At 45.6% G+C, this 22,927-nt stretch overlaps 1 protein-coding gene across 2 annotated transcripts in view; it reads left to right on the top strand.

The window, feature by feature from the left end:
- Positions 1 to 22,927, top strand: part of ZBTB40 (zinc finger and BTB domain containing 40) — a 368,246-nt gene that overhangs the window by 325,086 nt on the left and 20,233 nt on the right. For both annotated transcript variants that reach the window (XM_063942961.1, XM_063942962.1), the window contains 4 exons: positions 3,987 to 4,201; positions 4,295 to 4,457; positions 12,604 to 12,690; positions 13,191 to 13,417. In XM_063942961.1, coding sequence (XP_063799031.1) covers positions 3,987 to 4,201; positions 4,295 to 4,457; positions 12,604 to 12,690; positions 13,191 to 13,417 — 692 coding nt within the window. The remainder of the gene's footprint in view (positions 1 to 3,986; positions 4,202 to 4,294; positions 4,458 to 12,603; positions 12,691 to 13,190; positions 13,418 to 22,927) is intronic.

The raw sequence follows: 22,927 nt of genomic DNA on the forward strand, positions 1-22,927 counted from the left end.
TGGCTGCAGAGTGCTCATCTTCTAGAGGGCCGCAGATTCGGCATACAGGACTGGGTCCTGGTGACCACGGATGCCAGCCTTTGAGGCTGGGGCGCAGTCACACAGGGAAGAAATTTCCAGGGACTTTGGTCAAGTCAGGAGTCGTCCCTACACATAAACATTCTGGAACTGAGGGCCATTTACAATGCCCTAAGTCAGGCAAGGCCCCTGCTTCAAAACCAGCCGGTTCTGATCCAATCAGACAACATCACGGCAGTCGCCCATGTAAACCGACAGGGCGGCACAAGAAGCAGGGTGGCGATGGCAGAAGCCACAAGGATTCCCCGATGGGCGGAAAATCACGTACTAGCACTGTCAGCAGTGTTCATTCCGGGAGTGGACAACTGGGAAGCAGACTTCCTCAGCAGACACGACCTACACCCGGGAGAGTGGGGACTTCATCCAGAAGTCTTCCTACTGTTGGTAAACCGTTGGGAAAGGCCACAGGTGGACATGATGGCGTCCCGCCTCAACAAAAAGCTAAAGAGATATTGCGCCAGGTCAAGGGACCCTCAGGCGATAGCTGTGGACGCTCTAGTGACACCGTGGGTGTACCAGTCGGTTTATGTGTTCCCTCCTCTGCCTCTCATACCAAAGGTACTGAGAATAATAAGAAGGCGAGGAGTAAGAACGATACTCGTGGTTCCGGATTGGCCAAGAAGAGCTTGGTACCCGGAACTTCAAGAAATGTTATCAGAGGACCCATGGCCTCTACCGCTCAGACAGGATCTGCTACAGCAGGGGCCCTGTCTGTTCCAAGACTTACCGCGGCTGCGTTTGACGGCATGGCGGTTGAATTCCGGATCCTAAAGGAAAAGGGCATTCCGGAGGAAGTCATTCCTACGCTGATAAAAGCCAGGAAAGAAGTAACCGCAAACCATTATCACCGCATTTGGCGAAAATATGTTGCGTGGTGTGAGGCCAGGAAGGCCCCTACAGAGGAATTTCAGCTGGGTCGTTTTCTGCACTTCCTACAGTCGGGAGTCACTATGGGCCTAAAATTGGGTTCCATTAAGGTCCAGATTTCGGCTCTGTCGATTTTCTTCCAGAAAGAACTGGCTTCACTGCCTGAAGTTCAGACTTTTGTAAAGGGAGTGCTTCATATTCAGCCCCCTTTTGTGCCTCCTGTGGCACCTTGGGATCTCAATGTGGTGTTTCCTAAAATCACATTGGTTTGAACCACTTAAAACTGTGGATCTGAAATATCTCACGTGGAAAGTGGTCATGTTATTGGCTTTGGCTTCGGCCAGGCGTGTGTCAGAATTGGCGGCTTTGTCATGTAAAAGCCCTTATCTGATTTTCCATATGGATAGGGCAGAATTGAGAACTCGTCCCCAGTTTCTCCCTAAGGTGGTATCAGCTTTTCACCTGAATTAACCGATTGTGGTGCCTGCGGCTACTAGGGACTTGGAGGATTCCAAGTTACTGGACGTAGTCAGGGCCTTGAAAATTTATGTTTCCAGGACGGCTGGAGTCAGGAAAACTGACTCGCTTTTTATCCTGTATGCACCCAACAAAATAGGTGCTCCTGCTTCTAAGCAGACTATTGCTCGCTGGATTTGTAGCACAATTCAGCTGGCGCATTCTGCGGCTGGATTGCCGCATCCTAAATCAGTGAAAGCCCATTCCACGAGGAAGGTGGGTTCATCTTGGGCGGCTGCCCGAGGGGTCTCGGCTTTACAACTTTGCCGAGCTGCAACTTGGTCAGGGGCAAACACGTTTGCTAAATTCTGCAAATTTGATACCCTGGCTGAGGAGGACCTTGAGTTCTCTCATTCGGTGCTGCAGAGTCATCCGCACTCTCCCGCCCGTTTGGGAGCTTTGGTATAATCCCCATGGTCCTTACGGAGTCCCCAGCATCCACTAGGACGTCAGAGAAAATAAGAATTTACTCACCGTTAATTCTATTTCTCGTAGTCCGTAGTGGATGCTGGGCGCCCATCCCAAGTGCGGATTGTCTGCAATACTTGTATATAGTTATTGCCTAACTAAAGGGTTATTGTTGAGCCATCTGTTGAGAGGCTCAGTTATATTTCATACTGTTAACTGGGTATAATATCACGAGTTATACGGTGTGATTGGTGTGGCTGGTATGAGTCTTACCCGGGATTCAAAATCCTTCCTTATTGTGTCAGCTCTTCCGGGCACAGTATCCTAACTGAGGTCTGGAGGAGGGGCATAGAGGGAGGAGCCAGTGCACACCAGATAGTACCAAATCTTTCTTATAGAGTGCCCAGTCTCCTGCGGAGCCCGTCTATTCCCCATGGTCCTTACGGAGTCCCCAGCATCCACTACGGACTACGAGAAATAGAATTACCGGTGAGTAAATTCTTATTTTTACTCCTCAATAGCCTGTACAATACAGCTAGCCCATGCTCCCATGGCCTTGTTACCCCAAGCACAGATGATCGTAGGTCTCTGAGCTGCACCTGCTGCTACAAAAATTGACTTTAAAGCCGTGTCAACCTTACGATCTGAAGTATCCTTTAAAGTCGTTACATTAGGCCTGTACATCTATCTATAGGCCTGTATATCTATCTATCTATCTATCTATAGATATATAGATCTATAGAGATATATAGATATATAGATATATATATAGATAGATAGATATATACACGCACACTCTAAAGTTCCACCAGCAGAGGGAGCCTTGTTATAATAAAAATCCCTGGTGGGTTAATCTTATTTGATAACACATAAGAGGGGGAGGGCTGATCCCTACCCCTCAGTTGGCACCTATATGGAATAATTAAGATGGCCACCACTGAAATTTTGGTCACTTCATTCTTTAAGTAATACCCCAGGTGGTCTCCACTGCATAACTTAATCAATCTACTCCGCTATATAATGTGCCAGAGCCTCTCTACACACACAGAGGAGGAGCGTTCTTTATACACCCCCAATGCTGTGTGCTCCTATGTTCCCCCACGCCCTGTATACTATCCTTTCTGCCCGCCAGCGTGCGCGCTCCGGGACCCCTATCACCCGGAACCTCAGTGGCGCGTCTCTACACATAGGAGTGTTGCACTGAAGCATCCCCCCCCCACCTCCGCGACTGAGGTATCACCTTAGCTGCGCGGACTACTACTGCGGCGTCTTACTCCGCCAGCGTGCGCTACGGGACCACTCTTACCCGGTCCCACAGCGGCTTCCTGTAGTAAAAACCTATACTAGGGCCCTTATATGACCAGTACTTACTCATATATCAGTGGGCTTTGTCCCCCTTTTCATTAGATTGACGCAGCCCAATTTTAAGTTTCATTAGTTTTCTTGTCAGGAGCTCAGTGCTCCCACTTGCTGTACCTCCAGCACAATTTTCAAAACTGAGGGAGGAGGGATGTGAAGGGGGAGGAGCCGGCTGTGCAGACAGTGCTAAATTTTAGATTGTGCCACACCTCCGGTTGCAAGCTTCAACTTAGTGTATAGGACTCCAGTGTCCCCTAGTGGATGAAAGAGAGAGCTCGACCTCCAGATTAATTCAGGGATATTATAGGTACTGCTAATAGTCCTTTTTCTATAGGTCGCAGTAATCATGCTGGGCAGTAAAGAATCAGAATTTGCTTCAGGTACCTTGGGCCCTGGTGATCTAGGGCTTTGAAAGTCACTAAGACAATCTTAAAAACAATTCATCATCTTGCAGACAGATAGTGAAGGGAGAATAGAGTGGGGGTTATGTGACTTGAACGGGGCTGATTGGTTAATAGCATAATGCTGTCAGAAATGTGCCATTCCTTAAATGGTATAACACAGCTTTAGTCGCTTCTTCCACGCTAGACACACATTTTATTCAAAGAAGCACAGCGCTGAACTCATTCAACAGACAGGGTACTGAATTTCCAGACATTAGATCAAAACCTATACTGTACTGCAGAACATGTCAGGGTGGGGGAAAGCTCAACAAAACTATACAGTAAGTACATTATTTTTAATAATTGCTTTTTCAGACATTGAAGATCCCTATGACTGCCAGAAATGTAGAATGAGTTTCCCTACATTGGAGGAGAACAGACAACACATTCAAGTTGTACATTCCAAGGAATACCACCCGTGCCCTTCATGTGAGAAGATTTTTAGTGCCCCTTCTCTACTAGAACGACACATTGTCTCCCACGTTGGAGGAAAGCCTTACAACTGTGAGATCTGTGACAAAGCATACCAGGTATATAAATATATTCTTCCACTTGCCAGGTATTTGAGACAATGCTCCAAGTTCGTTGGTGTAGTAAAATGATTACCACCTGACTATCCACAGCAACTGTCCGGCTTATGGTACCACAACCGCACACATCACCCGGATTTGTTTGCTGCTCAGAATCATCGATCTTCCAAATTCTCTTCTGCACAGTGTAGTTCCTGCGAACAAGTCTTCTCAAACACCTCTATTCTACAGAAACACACAAAACTAGAGCATCCAGGTGAGTACGTGACTGGAGTTCAAAACTTTTTTTAAAGCCTAACCATATTAATAAAGGATATTAACATGAAAAAATAAATTTTATTAAATGTTACTTTTAGCAGATATTTTTGTAGGAATGAACTGATATTTGAGAGTGCACTGTGGCCTATTCATTCATTACGCACTATCTGCTCTTGATAAGGCACAGGAGATGAGATGCATGTTCTCCCAAGGGAAGCATGGAGTGGACTTTGTCTTCTCTCTGTGTAACCCATTTTCTTACTCCCTTTTCGGTGCCCTGCTTCGGAGCTGGACAAAATACCATGACATTATTGTCCTTTTGTTACTCATTTTATTTATCTGTACTTTTGTGAGGCTGTCGCATCAGCATGAAGGGAATGATTTTTTTTTTTTCCCCTGCCATTGTTTGCAACGGTTGCTGTTTGTACTTTCTTTTAGGGAAGACCCTTTTCTTGCGATAAGTAGAATAGATGATGGATAGTATAGGTGGGAAGAGTTCTGTTCACAACATAAACCTAAAAGGCTAACTTACTTCACATTAGCTCCTTGAACTACTAGGGAAGATAACAGTCATAGCACCACGCCTTGATTCCCCAGACCTCATCCTCTTCTCCAGTGCAGCCCAAATAGAAGTCCTGATGACCTCAAAATGTGAAGAATTGTGACAGCGGTAAATCCTTTGGATTACTAGCTAGTCGTCAGACACGCAATTGTGCTCATGTCTTACCCATTGGGTACTTGTTGTCAGTCAGGGTTACCAACTATTAAAATTAATGGTTATCAACTATCTACTGTTTAGAGCTCACTCAGAACCTTGTTCTTGTGGATTTCTAGTGTCTAGAAAAGCATTTCACCATTCATTTGGTCATCTACTGTATTTGACAAATTAAGGGCTGCTAACTGCAGGGCTCTTGAATATAAGGGGTCCTTTTCTACTCTAAGATTCTCTTAATTATTTGGGCCATGTTGGTTTTATAAACCATTAACAAATTATTTGCTTATGAGCGTTTCAAGTCAGTTTCTGTGCTACTTGATTCAGGCTATAAGAAATAGGAGTTACTGGCATCCCTGGTTATCAAGGAATCTTTCTTTTGGATGCTATACAGATACCATCAACACTTACTAGTTGGGCACTCATTTTTGTCTTGTCACCACTTTAAGGCTTCTGTATTGTCAGGGGGGTCATGGTCTTTCCTCTTGTCAGATCTAGTGTGCTGTTAATTTGGTTCCTCGAGTTTACGGTCTTGCTCTATGTGCCACATAGCATAATTCTAAAAGGGCCTAAATTGTTAATGCACTTTTGTATGCACTTTTTGTGTTTCTGTGGCTTAGGAGAGTGTTTCTTCCCTAGAGCAAGGATGGTTGTGTCCAATAGCTAATCTCTACATTTCTAACCAGCTTGCACACTGACATTAAATTCTGTATGAGGGTATTGGGAACCATGATGTCCATTCTGTAAAGCAGTGGGTTCTATGCATATCTGTCCCTATTCAAAATGCACTTTTGCATTTGTGACATGACTAGCATTTAAAAAGTTCCATTTGGTTGCCTATTTCAGGGGATTGGTCACTCCCAGCTGATGGGGTGTAAATCCAATTTTGAAGGTACAGCAGTTTGTGGACCGTAATCATCCGTTACTCTGCCTCCAGGATCCACGGTTTCCCCACGAGTCCATCTTACCAATGAATGTACTGGACAATAGTCCTCAAGGGCTTGGAATTCATACTTGAGAAATTGGTGGGATCTCATAGCCCCCGGGTTTTTTTTCTTCTCTTCAAGTCTGTGTTATCTTAGCCTTTTTATGCTTGTACTACATTGTGCTCCTTTTACACACTCTTCACTGTGTTCCTTTGTTTTCTTCCTTGACTATTTTAGTCTTGACTATTGTTTCAGCTGGGCAGGTTTTAGTTTCCCATGGTTCACCATACCTGGTTTTCCACAAAAACATTTCATATGGTTCCCCGGTTTTGTCAACCTAAGAATGTCACTGCAAGCATGGTGCCATGCTTGCACTATTTTCAAACTCCAAAAGAATCAGCACTTTTCTGTTTTAAAGACTATGTCTAGAACTCAGGAGCTCCATTGTTCAGAAGCGGTTTCTGTCTTTGGCAAGAGCAGTAGTAAGTATATCTTGCTGGAACCAGAGGACCTGTCACAGGGTTACGCTCTAGGCTAACCAATTAACAAGATGGTCAGTCTTTTTTCCCTTACGTCCTTGGGGATACTGGGAATCCATTTAGTAGATGGGTCCACTAAGAGCCAGGGGCACTTTAAGAATTTGATAGTGTGCGGCTGGGTCTCCAGACTCGGTACACAGTGCAGACGCACGGCTTCTGAGGCAGCGAACTGAGTCTCAGTACACTATATGTGTACACAGTACCCAGATTGGCATTACAGACTTAAAAGGGGGCTCTCCATTTTAGGCACAAAATTACCTCAGCCAGTATAAAAAGGTGCGGGGAAGACCACGCGCTGTTGAAGGGGCGGGGCTTCACTGTGAGCAGATCCAGCAGCTCACCAGCGCCATTTTCCCTCTGCAGTGGACACAGACGCGTAGTTCCTCCAGAGAGACTCCTGATTACCTCAGCAGTACCAGGGTTCATACCAGGTGGGGAGCGCTTACTAGTGTACCAAGTCTCCAATCTGGGTACTTAGTCTGTGACCCAGCTAAGCTTGGCATTAGCAGTAAGGGTGCTGTGTGCTGGCTCCATACTATCTCTGTCTCTCCCTGGAAGGGCTCTTTGTGGGTTAATTGTGCATTTAACCTGTTCCTGTGTGTGTGTGTGCGCGCGCTGGCACTATCACAGTACGTCAGACAAAGAGTGTGTTTCATGTAAGGCACAGTGTTCCTCTTCTCCAGGGAGTTCACTACAGTCTACTCAGTGCAATGTACTTTCCCAGGCTAGCGGGTCAGTGCCAGCTTCGCTGGACTCCATTCGGGGAATGATTTCCATTATGTCTACTAAATTGTCCCGCAATGAGAAAGACGCAATACTTAACTCGATGACTGAGTTTATGAAAAGAGACTCTGCACCCAAAACAGCGTCTCAGTCCCCTGCCATTTGTCCACAAAAACGTCCTTTGGCCCATATCCTGCAGTCTGACTCTGATGATGAAGGGTCAGACAGAGAGGAGGGGGAGGTGGACTCAGAGGTGGGGGAGGCTACTCTGCCACAGGGAATAGAGGCTCTCATAGAAGCTATTAGAGAAGTTCTGAGGAGACTGAGGAATCTTATTTTAATATAAAAAATAAGTCCTTAACCACTTTTCCTGTGTCAAAGGAACGAAATACTCTGTTTGAAGAACCGTGGGTTAATCCTGATAGGAAATTTCAAATCCCTAAAAGGTTGATATCTTTTTCTTTTCCTCCTGAGGATAGGAGAAAATGGGAAAATCCACAGATAGTGGATGCATCAGTATCCAGGCTGACATGTAAAATTGTATTGCCTGTCCCAGGTGCAGCCTCCCTAAAAGACACGGCTGATCGTAGAATTGAGACTACACTCATCTTTGTATACAGCTGCTGGGGTGGCCCAGAGACCCACTATAGCAGGCATTCCCAACCACGGTCCTCAAGGCACACCAACAGTGCCAGTTTTAGTGATATCCAGGCTTCAGCACAGATGGTTAAATCAAAATAAAAGAACTACTAATTAAGTCACCTGTTCTGAAGCCTGGATATTACTAAAACCTGCACTGTTGGTGTGCCTTGAGGACTGTGGTTGGGAATGCCTGCACTATAGCATGTGGGTGGATTACTAAGGTCATCGCCAAATGGTTGGGTAACCTACTTGAGGGGTTAGATACCTTGCCTCAGTGGGAGATTATTTTACTCCTGCAACATATACAGGACTCTGAGAATTTTCTGGTGGAAACCATAAAAAAAAATAGGCTTGCTTAATGCACGCACCACTGCTATGGCAGTGTCAGCATGCAGAGGCTTATGGCTACGCCAGTGGACTGGAGACGCGGACTGCAGGAAAGGCGTGGAAGGCCTACCCTTCACAGGATAGGCCTTATTTGCAGATGAACTAGACAAATGGATCTCCAAAGCTACTGCGGATAAGTCCACATACAGTATCTTCCTTCTGCAGCTACCCCAGCCAGGAAGGCCTACTCAAGACCTAATCTACAGTCCTTTCGGACTGCCAAGTTTAAGGGCAAAACCAGTGGTTCTTCTACAGCCAACAGAGGCGCTAGAGGTAAACCACGCAAACTAGCAACTGCCGGTTCACTGGAATAGAGCTCAAGCTCTGCTTTCTCAAAGCCTTCAGCATGACAGTGGGGCGTGATGCCCGGAAGACTTGCGGGTGGGAGCCCGACTAAAATTTTCAGTCACATCTGGACAGGTTCATGCCAGGATCCCTGGGTCATAGATCTTATTACCCAGGGCTACAGACTGGAGTTTCAAGAGCTCCCACCTCCACAGATTCTTCAAATCGGGCTTACCAGTTTCACAAGAGGAAAGTATAACCTTTACAGGACGCTATTCAAAAACTTGTACAGACTCAGTTCATTGTTCCATCTCATCTGCAAAACAAGGGATATTGGGGGTCATTCCGAGTTCGCTCGCTAGCAGTTTTTAGCAGCCGTGCAAACGCTATGCCGCCTCCCACTGGGAGTGTATTTTAGCTTAGTAGAAGTGCGAATGAAAGGATCGCAGAGCGGCTACAAAATAAATTTGTGCAGTTTCAGAGTAGCTTCGGACCTACTCAGCGCTTGCGATCACTTCAGACTATTCAGTTCCTGGTTTGACATCATGAACAAGCCCTGCGTTCGCCCAGCCACGCCTGCGTTTATCCTGGCACGCCTGCGTTTTTTCAAACACTCCCTGAAAACGGTCAGTTGACACCCAGAAACGCCCCCATCACGTCAATCACTGCGGTCAGCAGTGCGACTGAAAAGCTTTGATAGACCCTGTGTGAAACTACATTGGCTGTTGTAAAAGTACGTTGCGCATGCGCATTGCGACGCATGCGCAGAAGTGCTATTTTTTTTCCTGATCGCTGCGCAGCGACCAAAAGCAGCTAGCGATCAACTCTGAAAGCCAGGAAGGGGGTAACGTCTAAACATTACCACCGTATATGGAAGAAGTATGTCTCCTGGTGGGAGAGCACACAATATTCTGCGGTGGAATTTCGTCTGGGACGTCTCTTGCTTTTTCTGCAGTCGGGAGTGGATGTGGGCCTACGCCTACTAGGCTCCATGAAAGTCCAGATTTCGGCCTTGTCCATTTACTTTTAGGAACAATTGGCTTCTCTCCCTGAGGTCCAGACGTTCTTGAAAGGTGTTCTGCACATCCAGCCTCCCTTTGTGCCTCCCACGGCACCTTGGGATCTCAGTTTGGTGCTGCAGTTCCTCCAATCGGACTGGTTTGAACCGTTACAGGAGGTTGACGTAAAGTACCTTACGTGGAAGACCGTCACACCGTTGGCCTTTGCTTTAGCAAGACGTGTTTGAGCTAGGGGCGTTATTTCACAAGAGTCCCTACTTAATTTTCCATGAGGACAGAGCTGAACTCAGAACTCGTCAGCAATTTCTTCCTAAGGTGTTGTCCGCGTTTCACATCAACCAACCTATTGTGGTTCCGGCTGTTACGGACACCTGCTACTTCAAAGTCTTTGCATGTTGTGAGGGCTTTGAAGGTGTATGTAAAGAGAACAGCTCGTCACAGGAAATCCGACTCGCTGTTCGTTCTCTATGATCCCAATAAAGTTGGGTGTCCTGCTTCAAAGCAGTCTATCGCACGCTGGATCAGGCTCACTATTCAGCATGCTTATTCCACGGCAAGTTTGCCGGTTCCAAAATCTGTACAGGCCCACTCTACTAGGTCGGTGGGTTCTTCTTGGGCATCTGCCCGGGGTGTGTCTGCTTTACAGCTCTGCCGAGCAGCTACTTGGTCAGGGTCTAATATGTTTGCAAAGTTTTACAAGTTTGATACTTTGGCCTCTGAGGACCTTCATTTTGGACAGTCAGTTCTGCAGGAACCTCAGCACTATAGAAAATAGGATTTTAATTACCTACCGGAAATCTTTTTCTCATAGTCCGTAGGGGTTACTGGGTGCCCGTCCGGTGCTTCGTTCTTCCAGCACTGTTACTTAGTTAACTATTCTGGTTGGTTCATCTGTTGCTGATCATGTTTCAAGTTTGGTTAGCATAGCTTTCCAATTTTTCTGTGTGCGCTGGTTCGTAATCTCACCACTTTCCTTATCTATCCTTCTCTCAAAGTATGTCCGTCTGCTCGGGCACAGTTTCCTAGAGTAAAGACTGGTAGGAGGGGCATAGAGGGAGAAGCCAGCACACACGATCAAATTCTTAGTGTCCAAGGCTCCTAGTGGACCCGTCTATACCCCATGGTACTAAATGGATTCCCAGTATCCCCTACGGACTACGAGAAAAAGATTTACCGGTAGGTAATTAAAATCCTATTTTAGGCCCCATGTTTTCAGAGCAAATTTTACAAAGCAGACACTGCCACCTTTTGATAGGATTGTTCTACACGTGGTTGTCTGTTCTTTCGAATTCCCCCATGCTTTTCCAGTTTCATTTGTAACCTCCCACTGTCTGTGCCTCCTTACTACTGACAGAGAAAGTGGACTTTAAATACTTTCTTTCTAAATCAGTCAGCATAGCATGTACTATACCTGCCGACCCTCCCGGAAGCTGTGGGAGACTGCTGATTTTTGGGGTAGTCCTCCGCAGCCCGGAAGAGTAGGCGTATCTCCCGCATTCTACCAGCTTCCTAGTGATATGGGCAGGATGGCATGATAATTACTACAGGCAGTAGCGTGGCGAGTTGTAGCTGGAAGGAAGCGGAGCTAAATGACTAGCATTACATCATTTAGCCTATAGCTTCACCCCCTCACTGTGGACCTGCGAATCGTGGGTGTTTCACCGTATCGTGCAGGGGTAAGTAGGAAACTATGGCATGTATTAAACTCTTAAGGTTGGGTGCATGCTATGCCTATGGATTTGCAGACATAGCGGCCAATTTGGTAAGCATACACACTTACCAATCGGCTGGTTGATGTGTTTTCCTGATAAAACTGGGCAGGTATTTGTATTTGCACACCTAGCTTACAGTATGTCAGTCCTTTAGCCAGTTTACGGGAAGATGGTGGGTCACCCGTACATGCGGGTAGACACGGCAGTGTATCGCCAGCTGCTCGGCTGACACATTATGTCTGTGAATGTCATTCATAGACCTATCTGATGTACACACCCGCTGATGGGTTACAGATATATCACCCATTCAATGGAACGGGTGAAATATCTATCTATCTATTGAGGAGGTCTCGCACGTGTTAGTTATTTTTGTTTGTCCTGCTTATTAAGGGTTGAACATAACCCACCATCTCCTGGATCGGGTACGGTTAGAACAGAAGTTCCTTTTCGATGTGACAACACTGAGCAATGTTGGTATGCTAGCGTTCATATATGTTGTAATTATCTGAAAAGCTTGGTGCCTGCACTTTGTCTATCTTTTGTTCTAATCCCATGACTAGTCTGATTTGTCTCTTAACCACTTGCCTGGCACGATCGCATCAGATGCAACCATGCCTGCAAGTGCTCTATCTGACCTGGTCGCACAGGATGCGACCAGTCAGATAGAGCGTGTTAGCAGCGGCAGGGAAGATAAACTTCCCCCCGCTGCTCTCAGAGGGATCGGAAGGTCCCTCTGCCTCCTTGCACTCTCCCCCTGTGTCTGCCGTGCTGCTGATCAGTCAGCACGGCAAGATCCCCCTCTTTCCCCCCCCCCCCCCCCCCCCTCCAGCGGCTGCAGACAATGGCAGCCGCTGGGTAGAGTAAGTGAACCCTTCCAAGCCACCCCCAGACTCCCCCTGTATACCTTCAGGCTGTCCCAGCTTTCAAAATGAAAGTCGCAATGTTCCCGATCGATGTTTGAAAAAAACAAACTATTTAAAAAAAATATTATTATTTTTTTCCTTAAATCATTTAGGATAGGGTTAATGTCATGCTCTTCACCTAATTCACTCATTAAAAAAACGACAATTTCGGAGCGGTTTTCGGCGAAATAAATCGTCAGTTATGTGGTTAAAAACTGCTTTTGAAGTAAACCTATATATTGGAAATCACATCATGAATTTATCAATAATTTGACTGTCACTTTCTACTTTTATCAGATGGCAAGGTGTATGAATGTGAGAAGTGTAAGCAGACATACCCAACGTCAGCCGCATTGCAAGTTCATATCAAATGCAAGCACTCAGGCAAGTATGGTGACATTGATGATTGAATTAACTTGAAGAATTTCACCCAAAACTTAACATGAAATGCACCCAATGCTAAATTCTAAGGTGAAATGCAGAGTCTCATTACTTAGGATGTGTAATTCGCTCGATTTCCCTGTGGATCTGAAGCTTTCTACATTCCAGTATTGTTTTGCTTTTGTTTGCCTTCTTCACATACTGTAAGTTAAAAGTGGATTGCGGCTCTGTACTAAAAGGTAGACTAATGTATGGAGGGGGAAGATCGGGAGGAAAGGTTTAGCGCTCAAGCATATTAATATTATTTAATGATTTATTCACATAGGTGTCAAGTTGTCCTTACTGCTTGGACTTCCCTATCTCATGGATTTTTTTCACAGATGAGTGCCAAAAACAACACTATTCATTGTCTGTTTTAAAGAGATATTCTGTACACTGCAAAACGATTTTCCAGGTTTCCTGGATTTTTAGTTGTTTTCTTACTTGGACTTTCTTACTTTCAGGTTCCCAGCCTTTCCAGTGTCTCTACTGCAGTGAGTGTTTCCAGTTCCCGGGTGCCCTGCAGCACCATGTAGCCACAGACCACTTCAATGAGACAGACAGCACGTTTGGTTGTGAAATATGTGGGGAACTATTCACTTCCCAAACTCAGCTAGAGAGACACTATGAAACGGATCACCCTGACATAGTACTGACAGAAGCCCAAGCAACAAACACTCAGGTTCTGCAGGTACTGGTTTCTTTATTTTATTCTTCTATCTATAAAATATTGTATGGATATTTCTGCCATCTGGCCATTTAATGTGCACATTCTCAAAAATCTTTTTTATTAGCCAGGCCACCAAAATGAATGCAGTGCTGACATATTTCCCTTGCTACGTTAAATCATTACTGTGCATTTATGCTTTATTATAAATGCAAATGGTTTATAAAATGCAACGCTTTTAGAGAATTAAGTGCTTTAAATGGTTTTCCTATGACATGTCTAAGCACTTCTCTTCCAGTTCCAGATGGGGCTTCTTTAAAGGATACTATTATTATTATTATTATTATTATTATTATTATTATTATTTCTCTGACGTCCTAGTGGATGCTGGGAACTCCGTAAGGACCATGGGGAATAGACGGGCTCCGCAGGAGACTGGGCACTCTAAAAGAAAGATTAGGTACTATCTGGTGTGCACTGGCTCCTCCCTCTATGCCCCTCCTCCAGACCTCAGTTAGAATCTGTGCCCGGCCAGAGCTGGGTGCTCCTAGTGGGCTCTCCTGAGCTTGCTAGAAAAGAAAGTATTTGTTAGGTTTTTTATTTTCAGTGAGCTTCTGCTGGCAACAGACTCACTGCTACGTGGGACTGAGGGGAGAGAAGCAAACCTACCTGCTTGCAGCTAGCTTGTGCTTCTTAGGCTACTGGACACCATTAGCTCCAGAGGGTTCGAACACAGGGCCTGACCTCGATCGTCCGTTCCCGGAGCCGCGCCGCCGTCCCCCTTGCAGAGCCAGAAGACAGAAGATGAACGACGAAATTGGCGGCAGAAGACTCCTGTCTTCATTAAGGTAGCGCACAGCACCGCAGCTGTGCGCCATTGCTCCCAGCACACTTACACACTCCGGTCACTGTAGGGTGCGGGGCGCTGGGGGGGGGCGCCCTGGGCAGCAATTATAAAATACCTTTTGGCACTAAAATACACATATACAGTCTGGCACTGTATATGTGTAAAAACCCCCGCCATTAAGTTACACAAAACGCGGGACAGAAGCCCGCCGCTGAGGGGGTGGGGCCTTCTTCCTCAGCACACCAGCGCCATTTTCCCTTCACAGCTCCGCTGGAAGCAGCTCCCCAGGCTCTCCCCTGCAGTATCCAGATACAAGAAGGGTAAAAAAGAGAGGGGGGGCACATAAATTTAGGCACAAATAAGATAATTAAGCAGCTACTGGGTAAATCACTTATTATAGGTGTAAATCCCTGTGTTATATAGCGCTGTGGTGTGTGCTGGCATACTCACTCTCTCTGTCTCCCTAAAGGACTTTGTGGGGTCCTGTCCTCAGTCTGAGCATTCCCTGTGTGTGTGCGGTGTGTCTGTACGGCTGTGTCGACATGTTTGATGAGGAGGGTTACGTGGAGGCGGAGCAAGGGCAGATATGTGTGGTGTCGCCCCCGTCGGGCCGACACCTGATTGGATGGATATTTGGAAGGTCTTAACCGACAGTGTCAACTCCTTGCATAAAAGGTTCAATGACGCAGCAGCCTTGGGACAGCCGGGGTCTCAGCCCGCGCCTGCCCATGCGACTCAGAAGCCGTCAGGGGCTCATAAACGCCCTCTGGCTCAGATGGTGGACACGGAGTCTGACTCCAGTGTAGATGATGATGAGACAAATGTACAGTCTAAAAAGGCCATCCGATGCATGATTACTGCAATGAAAGATGTACTACACATTTCTGATGTTAACCCGGTTACTACCAAGAAGGTTTATATGTTGGGGAGAAAAAGCAGCCAGTGACTTTTCCCCCATCTGATGAATTAAATGAATTGTGTGCAGAAGCGTGGAGTTCCCCTGATAAGAAACTAGTGATTTCTAAGAGGTTACTGATGGCGTACCCTTTCCCGCCAACGGACAGGTTACGTTGGGAAACATCCCCTAGGGTGGACAAGGCGCTCACACGCTTATCTAAAAGGGTGGCCCTACCGTCTCAGGATACGGCCGCCCTAAAGGAGCCTGCGGATAGAAAGCAGGAAGCTATCCTGAAGTCTGTGTATACACACTCTGGTACTCTACTGAGACCTGCTATTGCTTCAGCCTGGATGTGTAGTGCTGCAGCAGCATGGACTGATACCCTGTCAGACAACATTGATTCCCTCGACAGGGATAATATTTCTTTTTCATCCACTAGGGGTCACTGGAGTACTCTTGGGATATGGACGGCTTCCGAAAGGAACAGGGCACTGAATATTCAAATTCAGTAACACTCCTCCCCTCCATACTCCCCGAGTACCTCAGTGTTTTTTCTGTGCTCGTCGGAGCAACAGGGCTGGTGTGGGGGGCTCCCACACTTTGTGAATATTTTTATTTTAAATTTTATTTTTACTACTTACGCACACATCCCTTACCAGTTTCTTCTAAAACCATGGGTCCGGGATGGTGCCGCTGCACGGAGCAGCGCATGGCGTGTCGGTCCTCACAAAGAGCACCCTCACTGCCACGCAGCACACTAAATGCTGCAAGAGCTGGACGGAGCTTACAGAAAGAAGCCCCGTCGCAGCCATGAAGGAGTGATCAGCTGGACGGAGCTTACAGATAGAAGCCCCGTCGCAGCCATGAACGAGAGCTGGACGGAGCTTACAGGAAGAAGCCCCGTCACAGCCCTGAACTGAACAGCTGGACGGAGCTTGCAGATAGAAGCCCCGTCGCAGCCCTCCCTACAAGACAAGGTATGCTGGGGGGGGGGGGGGGGTCAGCGCGCGCTGCCGCCCCGCTGTGTGGGGTCCGTTTTTATTACCGCCGCCCGCACCCGCTGCTAATACAGCACCCGCCCCAGCCGCTCCGTCCGCGCTGTACTGACTTCAAAGCCAGGGAGACCGCCGCAGCATAGCGCTCTCTCTAGCGCCGCCGGAACCCGCTACACGCCGCTCCAGCCAGCCGAACACTCGGCCGCTCTCTTCACAACGTTCCCTGCCTCCCTGCAAGGTCAGCTTCCCGGCACCCGCTCCCCGCTGAGACACGGAGCACAGGGGGAGGGGGGGGGGGGGACAAGCCACAGGCAGCGCTGCTGCAAGGGAGGATAAACTTATAATATGCTGCATGACAGGCTGCCACATTCATAGGTTATAGTAATAACCTGACCTGTGATTATCACTGTATAGACTATTGAGCCTATATTAACACAGGAGGCATGTATTGTAACCTGATCTGGGATTATCAGTGTAAGCATGGCATGGGGGCCATTTTAACCATGCTTCCTGTTTCTTCCTGTTTATAATTCCAGAACGTTCCTGTCCTACAACACTACTCCACCGGAGGCGCAGGGGTGTTAGTGGGAATTTTTGCTTCAGGTTTTATATAGGCTGGCCAAGTGAATGCATTTCGGCCTTATATATATGTATATTGCACACCTTAAGTAACACTTTTACTGAGCGTGCAAGTGTCTGTCTTTGTTTATTATGTGGTCTGTCTGCGTAATGAGTACGGCACCAGCAAAGACTACAAAAGACGTTTTACTGCAATGTCTGTACATGAATCTACCATGTGTTCCATATGTTTTGTAGGTTTCCACTCCGGAACCCGGTTTCATTCCTATGCTACGCAAATGTAATGGCTGGGTTGCAATTAGAATTGGCCACCGTTCGACACGAGCGGCAAGATCCGAGTCTCGGAGAAGACCGCCAAATCTAACGGAGGAGTCTCAGCCGTTGCAAAAGTCCAACTTCACTTTGGGTAACAGGGTATTAATTTAATTGGTCTTATACTTTAACCGTTTCTGCTATGTTGCAGTCTGACAATTCTATGCCAAACCTCACAGCGCTAAATAAGGGTGAGGAGGGCACATTAGACCAGCAGTCAGAAGTGCTGTTTTTTGACAGCCCAGACATTGATAATGACCAGTGCGTCAGTCTCTGAAGTTTATAGAGACTAAGGAGCAATGGGGTTCTTATTTAGGATATCTTAATAAGATGTTAGTAGAAACACAGTGACATCTACATTGGAGAATCCGCCATTGGTGGATTCGTCTGTGTCAGACCTTATAAAGACCCTTCAGACATAAGATAGATTTGGGTCACTAAGGCGCTCTTTGTATGGAAACAATGACGATCACGTTATACTTATCGTTAATCAAATCTGAGAAGCTGCTGAGTAGCTATGTACAGCTTCTGCTGCAGGCTGTTAGCTCGCTTCTCGCCTTTCATCGTCGCTAGTTACAGCACGACAGGTTCTCGGGCTGCGTTCTTGGCAAGCGGAGTCAGAGTTCAAAAGAATACGGTGGCCAGAAGTTGTTTGGTCCTAAAATTGGCAAATGCATTTCTCAGGCCAAGGCGGAGGGGGGAGAGTCTAGTTTCCTGCCATTGCCTCCACCGGTACCAAGACGGAAATACTCTGGTCCGGCGATCACTTTAGACTTCAGTCCTGTCAAGGCTGTGGTACAGCCACGCCTTGTAACACCAGGGCGCTAAAATCATCAACAAGCCAGTGGCTTGACGGGCTCCCAGGCCATATTGGATTTCCAATTGTGGGAGCGCGCCTTCAGACGTTACATTTGCCGGGATTCCAGACATCCACTGATGGATGTATCCGCAATTTAGTGTTAAAAGAAAGCTGTCTTCCGCCACTGCGTTTTTTCAAAACTGGACTGTCTGTCGGACGACAAGAAGGCGTTTTGGCAGATTGCCATTCAGTCTCTGCTGGATTCAGCAGTTTTTAATTCCAGCCTGGTACACCAACAAGGTCAGGGTTATTATTCCCGTCTGTTTGTGGTACCGATTTCGGAGGGCTCCGTCAGTCTCAATCAGTAAGTCACTTACTACAGATTGAAGATGGAATTTCTGCGGTCAGTATTTGCAGATTTGAAGCTACAAGATTGCATGACTGCGCTTGATTTCAAGGATGCGACACATTCCGATTTGGTCACCTCATCAGAGGTTCTTGCGTTTTGCAATACGCCACACAGGCTCTACCGTTTGGCCTCTCGTCAGCGCCTCGGGTATTCACCAGAGTGATGTCTGTGATGATAGCTCATCTCAGATCCCTGGCAGTGACTATCGTTCCGTACTTAGACTATCTGCTCATGAAAGCTCCGTCTCAACAGATGCTCCTCCAACTTGCGCTGCTAAACATACACCCCGGTTGGAGTGTCAATTTCAAGAAATCGCATCTAATTCCGTCTCAACGACTTCAATTCCTAGGTATGATTCTCGATACGGTAAATCAAAGAATTTTCCCTACTACAACAAAGTACAGATTATTCATCTGGTACAATAAGTGCTCAAGACACGCACACTCTCGGTACATTTGTGTATTCGCCTATTAGGAACAATGGTGGTGGCTTTCGAAGCGCTTCAGTTCGGAAGTTTTCCCTCCCGTCCATTTCAACAATAGTGGTCGGCCTCGCATCTGCAGATTTCCCACAGGGTAAGGTTGTCGGCAAGGGCGAGGGTGTCTACTCTGGGGCTCAAGGTACACAATTTAACCGCAGGCGGCGGTTGGAATTGAATAATTCTAACGGCGAACGTGAGTCTCAGAGGTTGGGGAGCTGTAGTTCAAAATTGTCAGCGACTGGGTCTCTGGGCGGATCACGACAAATTGCTGTCTAAAAATGTCCTGGAACTATTTACAATGCACTACGACAAGCATTACACATGCTTCCCTCTCAGACTGTCCAAGTGCAGTCAGACAACGCGACGGCAGTCGCATACATCAACAAACAAGGAGGAACGAGAAGCCGCATGGCAATGCGGGAAGTAGCTCGAATCCTCAATTGGCCAAAATACCACCAGGTGATATTGTCGGCAGGGTTCATTCCGGGAGTGGACAACTGGGAGGCGGATTATCTCAGCCGTCGGAATTTTCATCCAGGAGAATGGGCATTAAATCCAGAGGTGTTTCAAAGGTTGGTCCACAGGTGGGGTTATCCTCAGGTGGACCTGATGGCATCTCGCCACAATTACAAACGCCCCAGTATGTGTCCAGAACGAGAGATCCAAGGGCAGTGGCGGTGGATGCTCTCACAATCGCGGGGCCGTACAGCCTCGTGTATCTGTTTCCACCGTTTTCCGCTGCTCTCTCAGTTGCTAAAACGGATCAAATGAGAGTCCGTCACAGTCATACTAGTGATGCCTCATTGGTCTCGGAGAGCTTGGTTCTCGGATCTCCGTGGACTACTCGCATACGATCCTTGGCCGCTCCTACTACGTTCAGACCTGTTACAACAGGGTCCGTTCTTTTACCCTGATTTAGCGCGGCTGCGTTTGACGGGGTGGTTGTTGAGACCGCCCTCTTAAGAAAAGAGGGCATTACAGTATCGGTTATACCAACCATGTTACGAGCTAGGAAGCCGGTTACGGCAGCTCATTATTACAGAATTTGGAGTGCCTATATAGGTTGGTGTGAAGCTAGGGATTTTCCGACATCATCTTTCAAGTTATCCCGTCTTTTGTTATTTCTACAGACGGGGTTAGATGGAGGACTGCGTTTATCTGCACTAAAGGTGCAGGTATCTGCGTTGTCCATTTATTTTCAAAGACATTGGCTCTATTGCCGTCGGTACACACTTTTCTACAAGGTGTCCTCAGAGTACTGCCTCCATTCATTCCACCTACAGCGCCATGGAACTTGAATCTGGTTTTAGATTTCTTACAGTCTTCATATTTTGAACCCTTACAGCAAGTGAAAAGAATAAATACCTGATGGCGCAATCAATATTAAATGATTGATATTGCATGGAATCTGTCACCTTGTGATCATAAATAAATGGTTCTATTTCGTCAGACCTCAGAAACTTTAGTTTCCTACATTTAATAGTTCTCATTACAGACCATGGGTCGAGAATATTCCCAGAGGACAATTGAGACGTATCCGAAGAAATTGTACTCACTTAGAAACCTTTGAGAGACAGGCAGAAGAGCTAATAACAGCCTTTAAAAATAAGGGTTATCCTAGTGATATACTTACCTCTGCCTATATTGAAACTAAGAATTTGGAAAGGGAAGATCTTCTTGTATATAAAGAGAAGAAACCCAATGATATACAGAAAGACACATTGTTATTCGTGTCTAAATTTAACCAGTCTTCAAAACTAATTAAAAATATTCTTAAAAGTAATTTCCCAATGTTACAGACAGATCCCCTTCTGAATAGTTGTCTACCCAGGAATCCAAAGGTGGTCTTTAAGAAATCCGAAAACTTGAAACATTGGCTTACGCCAAGTTTTTTTGATGATAGAAGGTCTAAGAATGACCCATCAATTGGACCATCTGTAGCTGAACCCTCCTCCAATTGGTTACCATCTAAAGTCAAGGGATGTTTCAAATGTGGCTCAAGATCATGCATTACCTGTTCATTTATAAATAATAAAACAAAATTCTTTAGTTCATGTAACACAGAGGAACAGTTTGAGATCAAAACGCATATAAATTGTAACACTACATTTGTTATCTATATCTTACAATGTAGTTGTGACCTTGTTTATGTCGGTAGTACTACAAGGTGTTTAAAGGCACGGTTTTTGGAACACAGGAGAAACATCCTAAGAGGAAGATGTGTGAATGGAATCTCCAAACATTTTGTGGAACAACATGAAGGGAATCCAAAAAGCCTAGTTTTAACAGGGATAGAATGGGTTAAACCAACCGAGAAGGGGGGGGGGACAGATATAGAAAACTATGCACACGTGAAAATTATTGGATTCATACACTAGGGACCCTTGTACCAGAAGGACTCAATGAGTATATTGAAATAGACCCATAACCTTATAAGAACATTGGGGAGGACACTATAGAATTGTTCCTAACGTTCTTAGAATTTGTCCTAACCCTGCATAATTTTCTGGCTTATTTTGTTAATTAATTTGAAATTATCCTCTATCCTCTTAATTTCTTGCCTCTTGTGTGTTCATGTGAAGTAATCCATCTAAAGTGAGCTTATTACCTTGTTCGATTAGTAGATAGGATACCATCTGAGTAATATTGGATAATTCCTTATTTGGTTGTTCTGATATATTAAAATTTTTAGTCCCAAAGTAGGGATGGTTGGATAGTGATATTAATCACAATTTAAAACAGGCTATATTAAATTTATTGTGAGTACCTAAATATTCTTAGGGCTAGATACAATCAATTTTTTCGTGTATTTTGTCCTTTAATAATAAAAAATAAATATGAAGATTATCTTTGTGTTTTATGTTTATACTTCAGAGATTGGATTTATTAGGAAAATAAATACGTACATAATTTGTTTGTGGTTCATATATTTTAAGTTATTATAGTACCAACTAGGACCGCTTAATATGTCTTTGTGTGCCTGTTCTTGGGCACTCGTATGTGTACGTATATGTATGCAGATTATATAATTGTATACATGTGGGTATATGCATATGTGTGTATGAATAAATGTATTTTTATATATATATATATATATATATATATTTATGTTGATCCATCGCACCAGGTATATTTTAGTTTTAACACGTGAACTCAGCCTTTTTCTAAAGTTAACATTCTAATACAGATGTATTTCTGACAAAATATAGCTGTAAATATCCTTATTGATTAATTTTGTTAAATGTCGCTCTTGTGATCAGGTACAATCTACTGTGCAATGTGTTAGATAGAAAGAGCCTGTTCGTGAATATCTGCAGTGGCTGATAGATAATTAGGAGAACCTTCCCTGAATTGAAACAGGTGTGCTATCTTCACAAGAAGAAAATCAGCATATAAAAGGACCCTCTGTGAACAATTGGGAGTACCGCCTATGGAAGAAGTAACGATGTTACGAAACGCGTCTAGGACTCCCTGATTAACTGATTGCTGAATAGTTCAGACCTTCGCCCGGCATTTCCAGAACACTCGGCACCTGTTACCAGCAAACCGTGGAAGTTACCATCACCCAGTGCCGGAGAGAACAGTGTTTCCTGGAAGCCGGAGCGGCTGTGCGGCTGACCACTCGAGCGGGTTTTAGCAACAGTGTTAGCCCGCTCGTTGGAACTGTCGGGCTGCCCGTACGGAAACCTCCCATCAGCGTGATTCATCCTGCCATACGGACAGAAGCCACCACACCGCTACGATTCACAGGTAACAGTTGTTGATTACATCGTGCAATCCCGGGGACGCTCGGGCCACACTTAAAGCTCCTCAAACTGGCAAACAGGTCCCTCATTATAAGCACAAGGGACAGAGTGAGCAAAGGTACCTGTGACTCTTTACATTTGCGGTGCACAGTCTTTGGACAAAAATATCAGTGTCCTCTGGACTCTATTATTGGGTGCAATTTAACACGGAGGATCCTATTACGGACTGAACTTGTGGCATAATTTTTTGCCAGTCTGGACACTTTACTATTCAGCACACTGATTTTTATGAATGAGAACCATCTTTTTTAATTGTTATGTAGTTGAGGGTGTTGTGACCACACCAGATCTTAATATCACAAAAATAAAATATATATATTTTTATATGGTTATATGTTTTAAATAAATATTTACAATTGAGAATGGTGTGGAACAATTAATTGGCTCTATAGCGCGACCCCTTACAGC

Source organism: Pseudophryne corroboree, chromosome 10 (genome assembly GCF_028390025.1).
Source record: "Pseudophryne corroboree isolate aPseCor3 chromosome 10, aPseCor3.hap2, whole genome shotgun sequence".
Lineage (NCBI taxonomy): Eukaryota > Metazoa > Chordata > Amphibia > Anura > Myobatrachidae > Pseudophryne > Pseudophryne corroboree.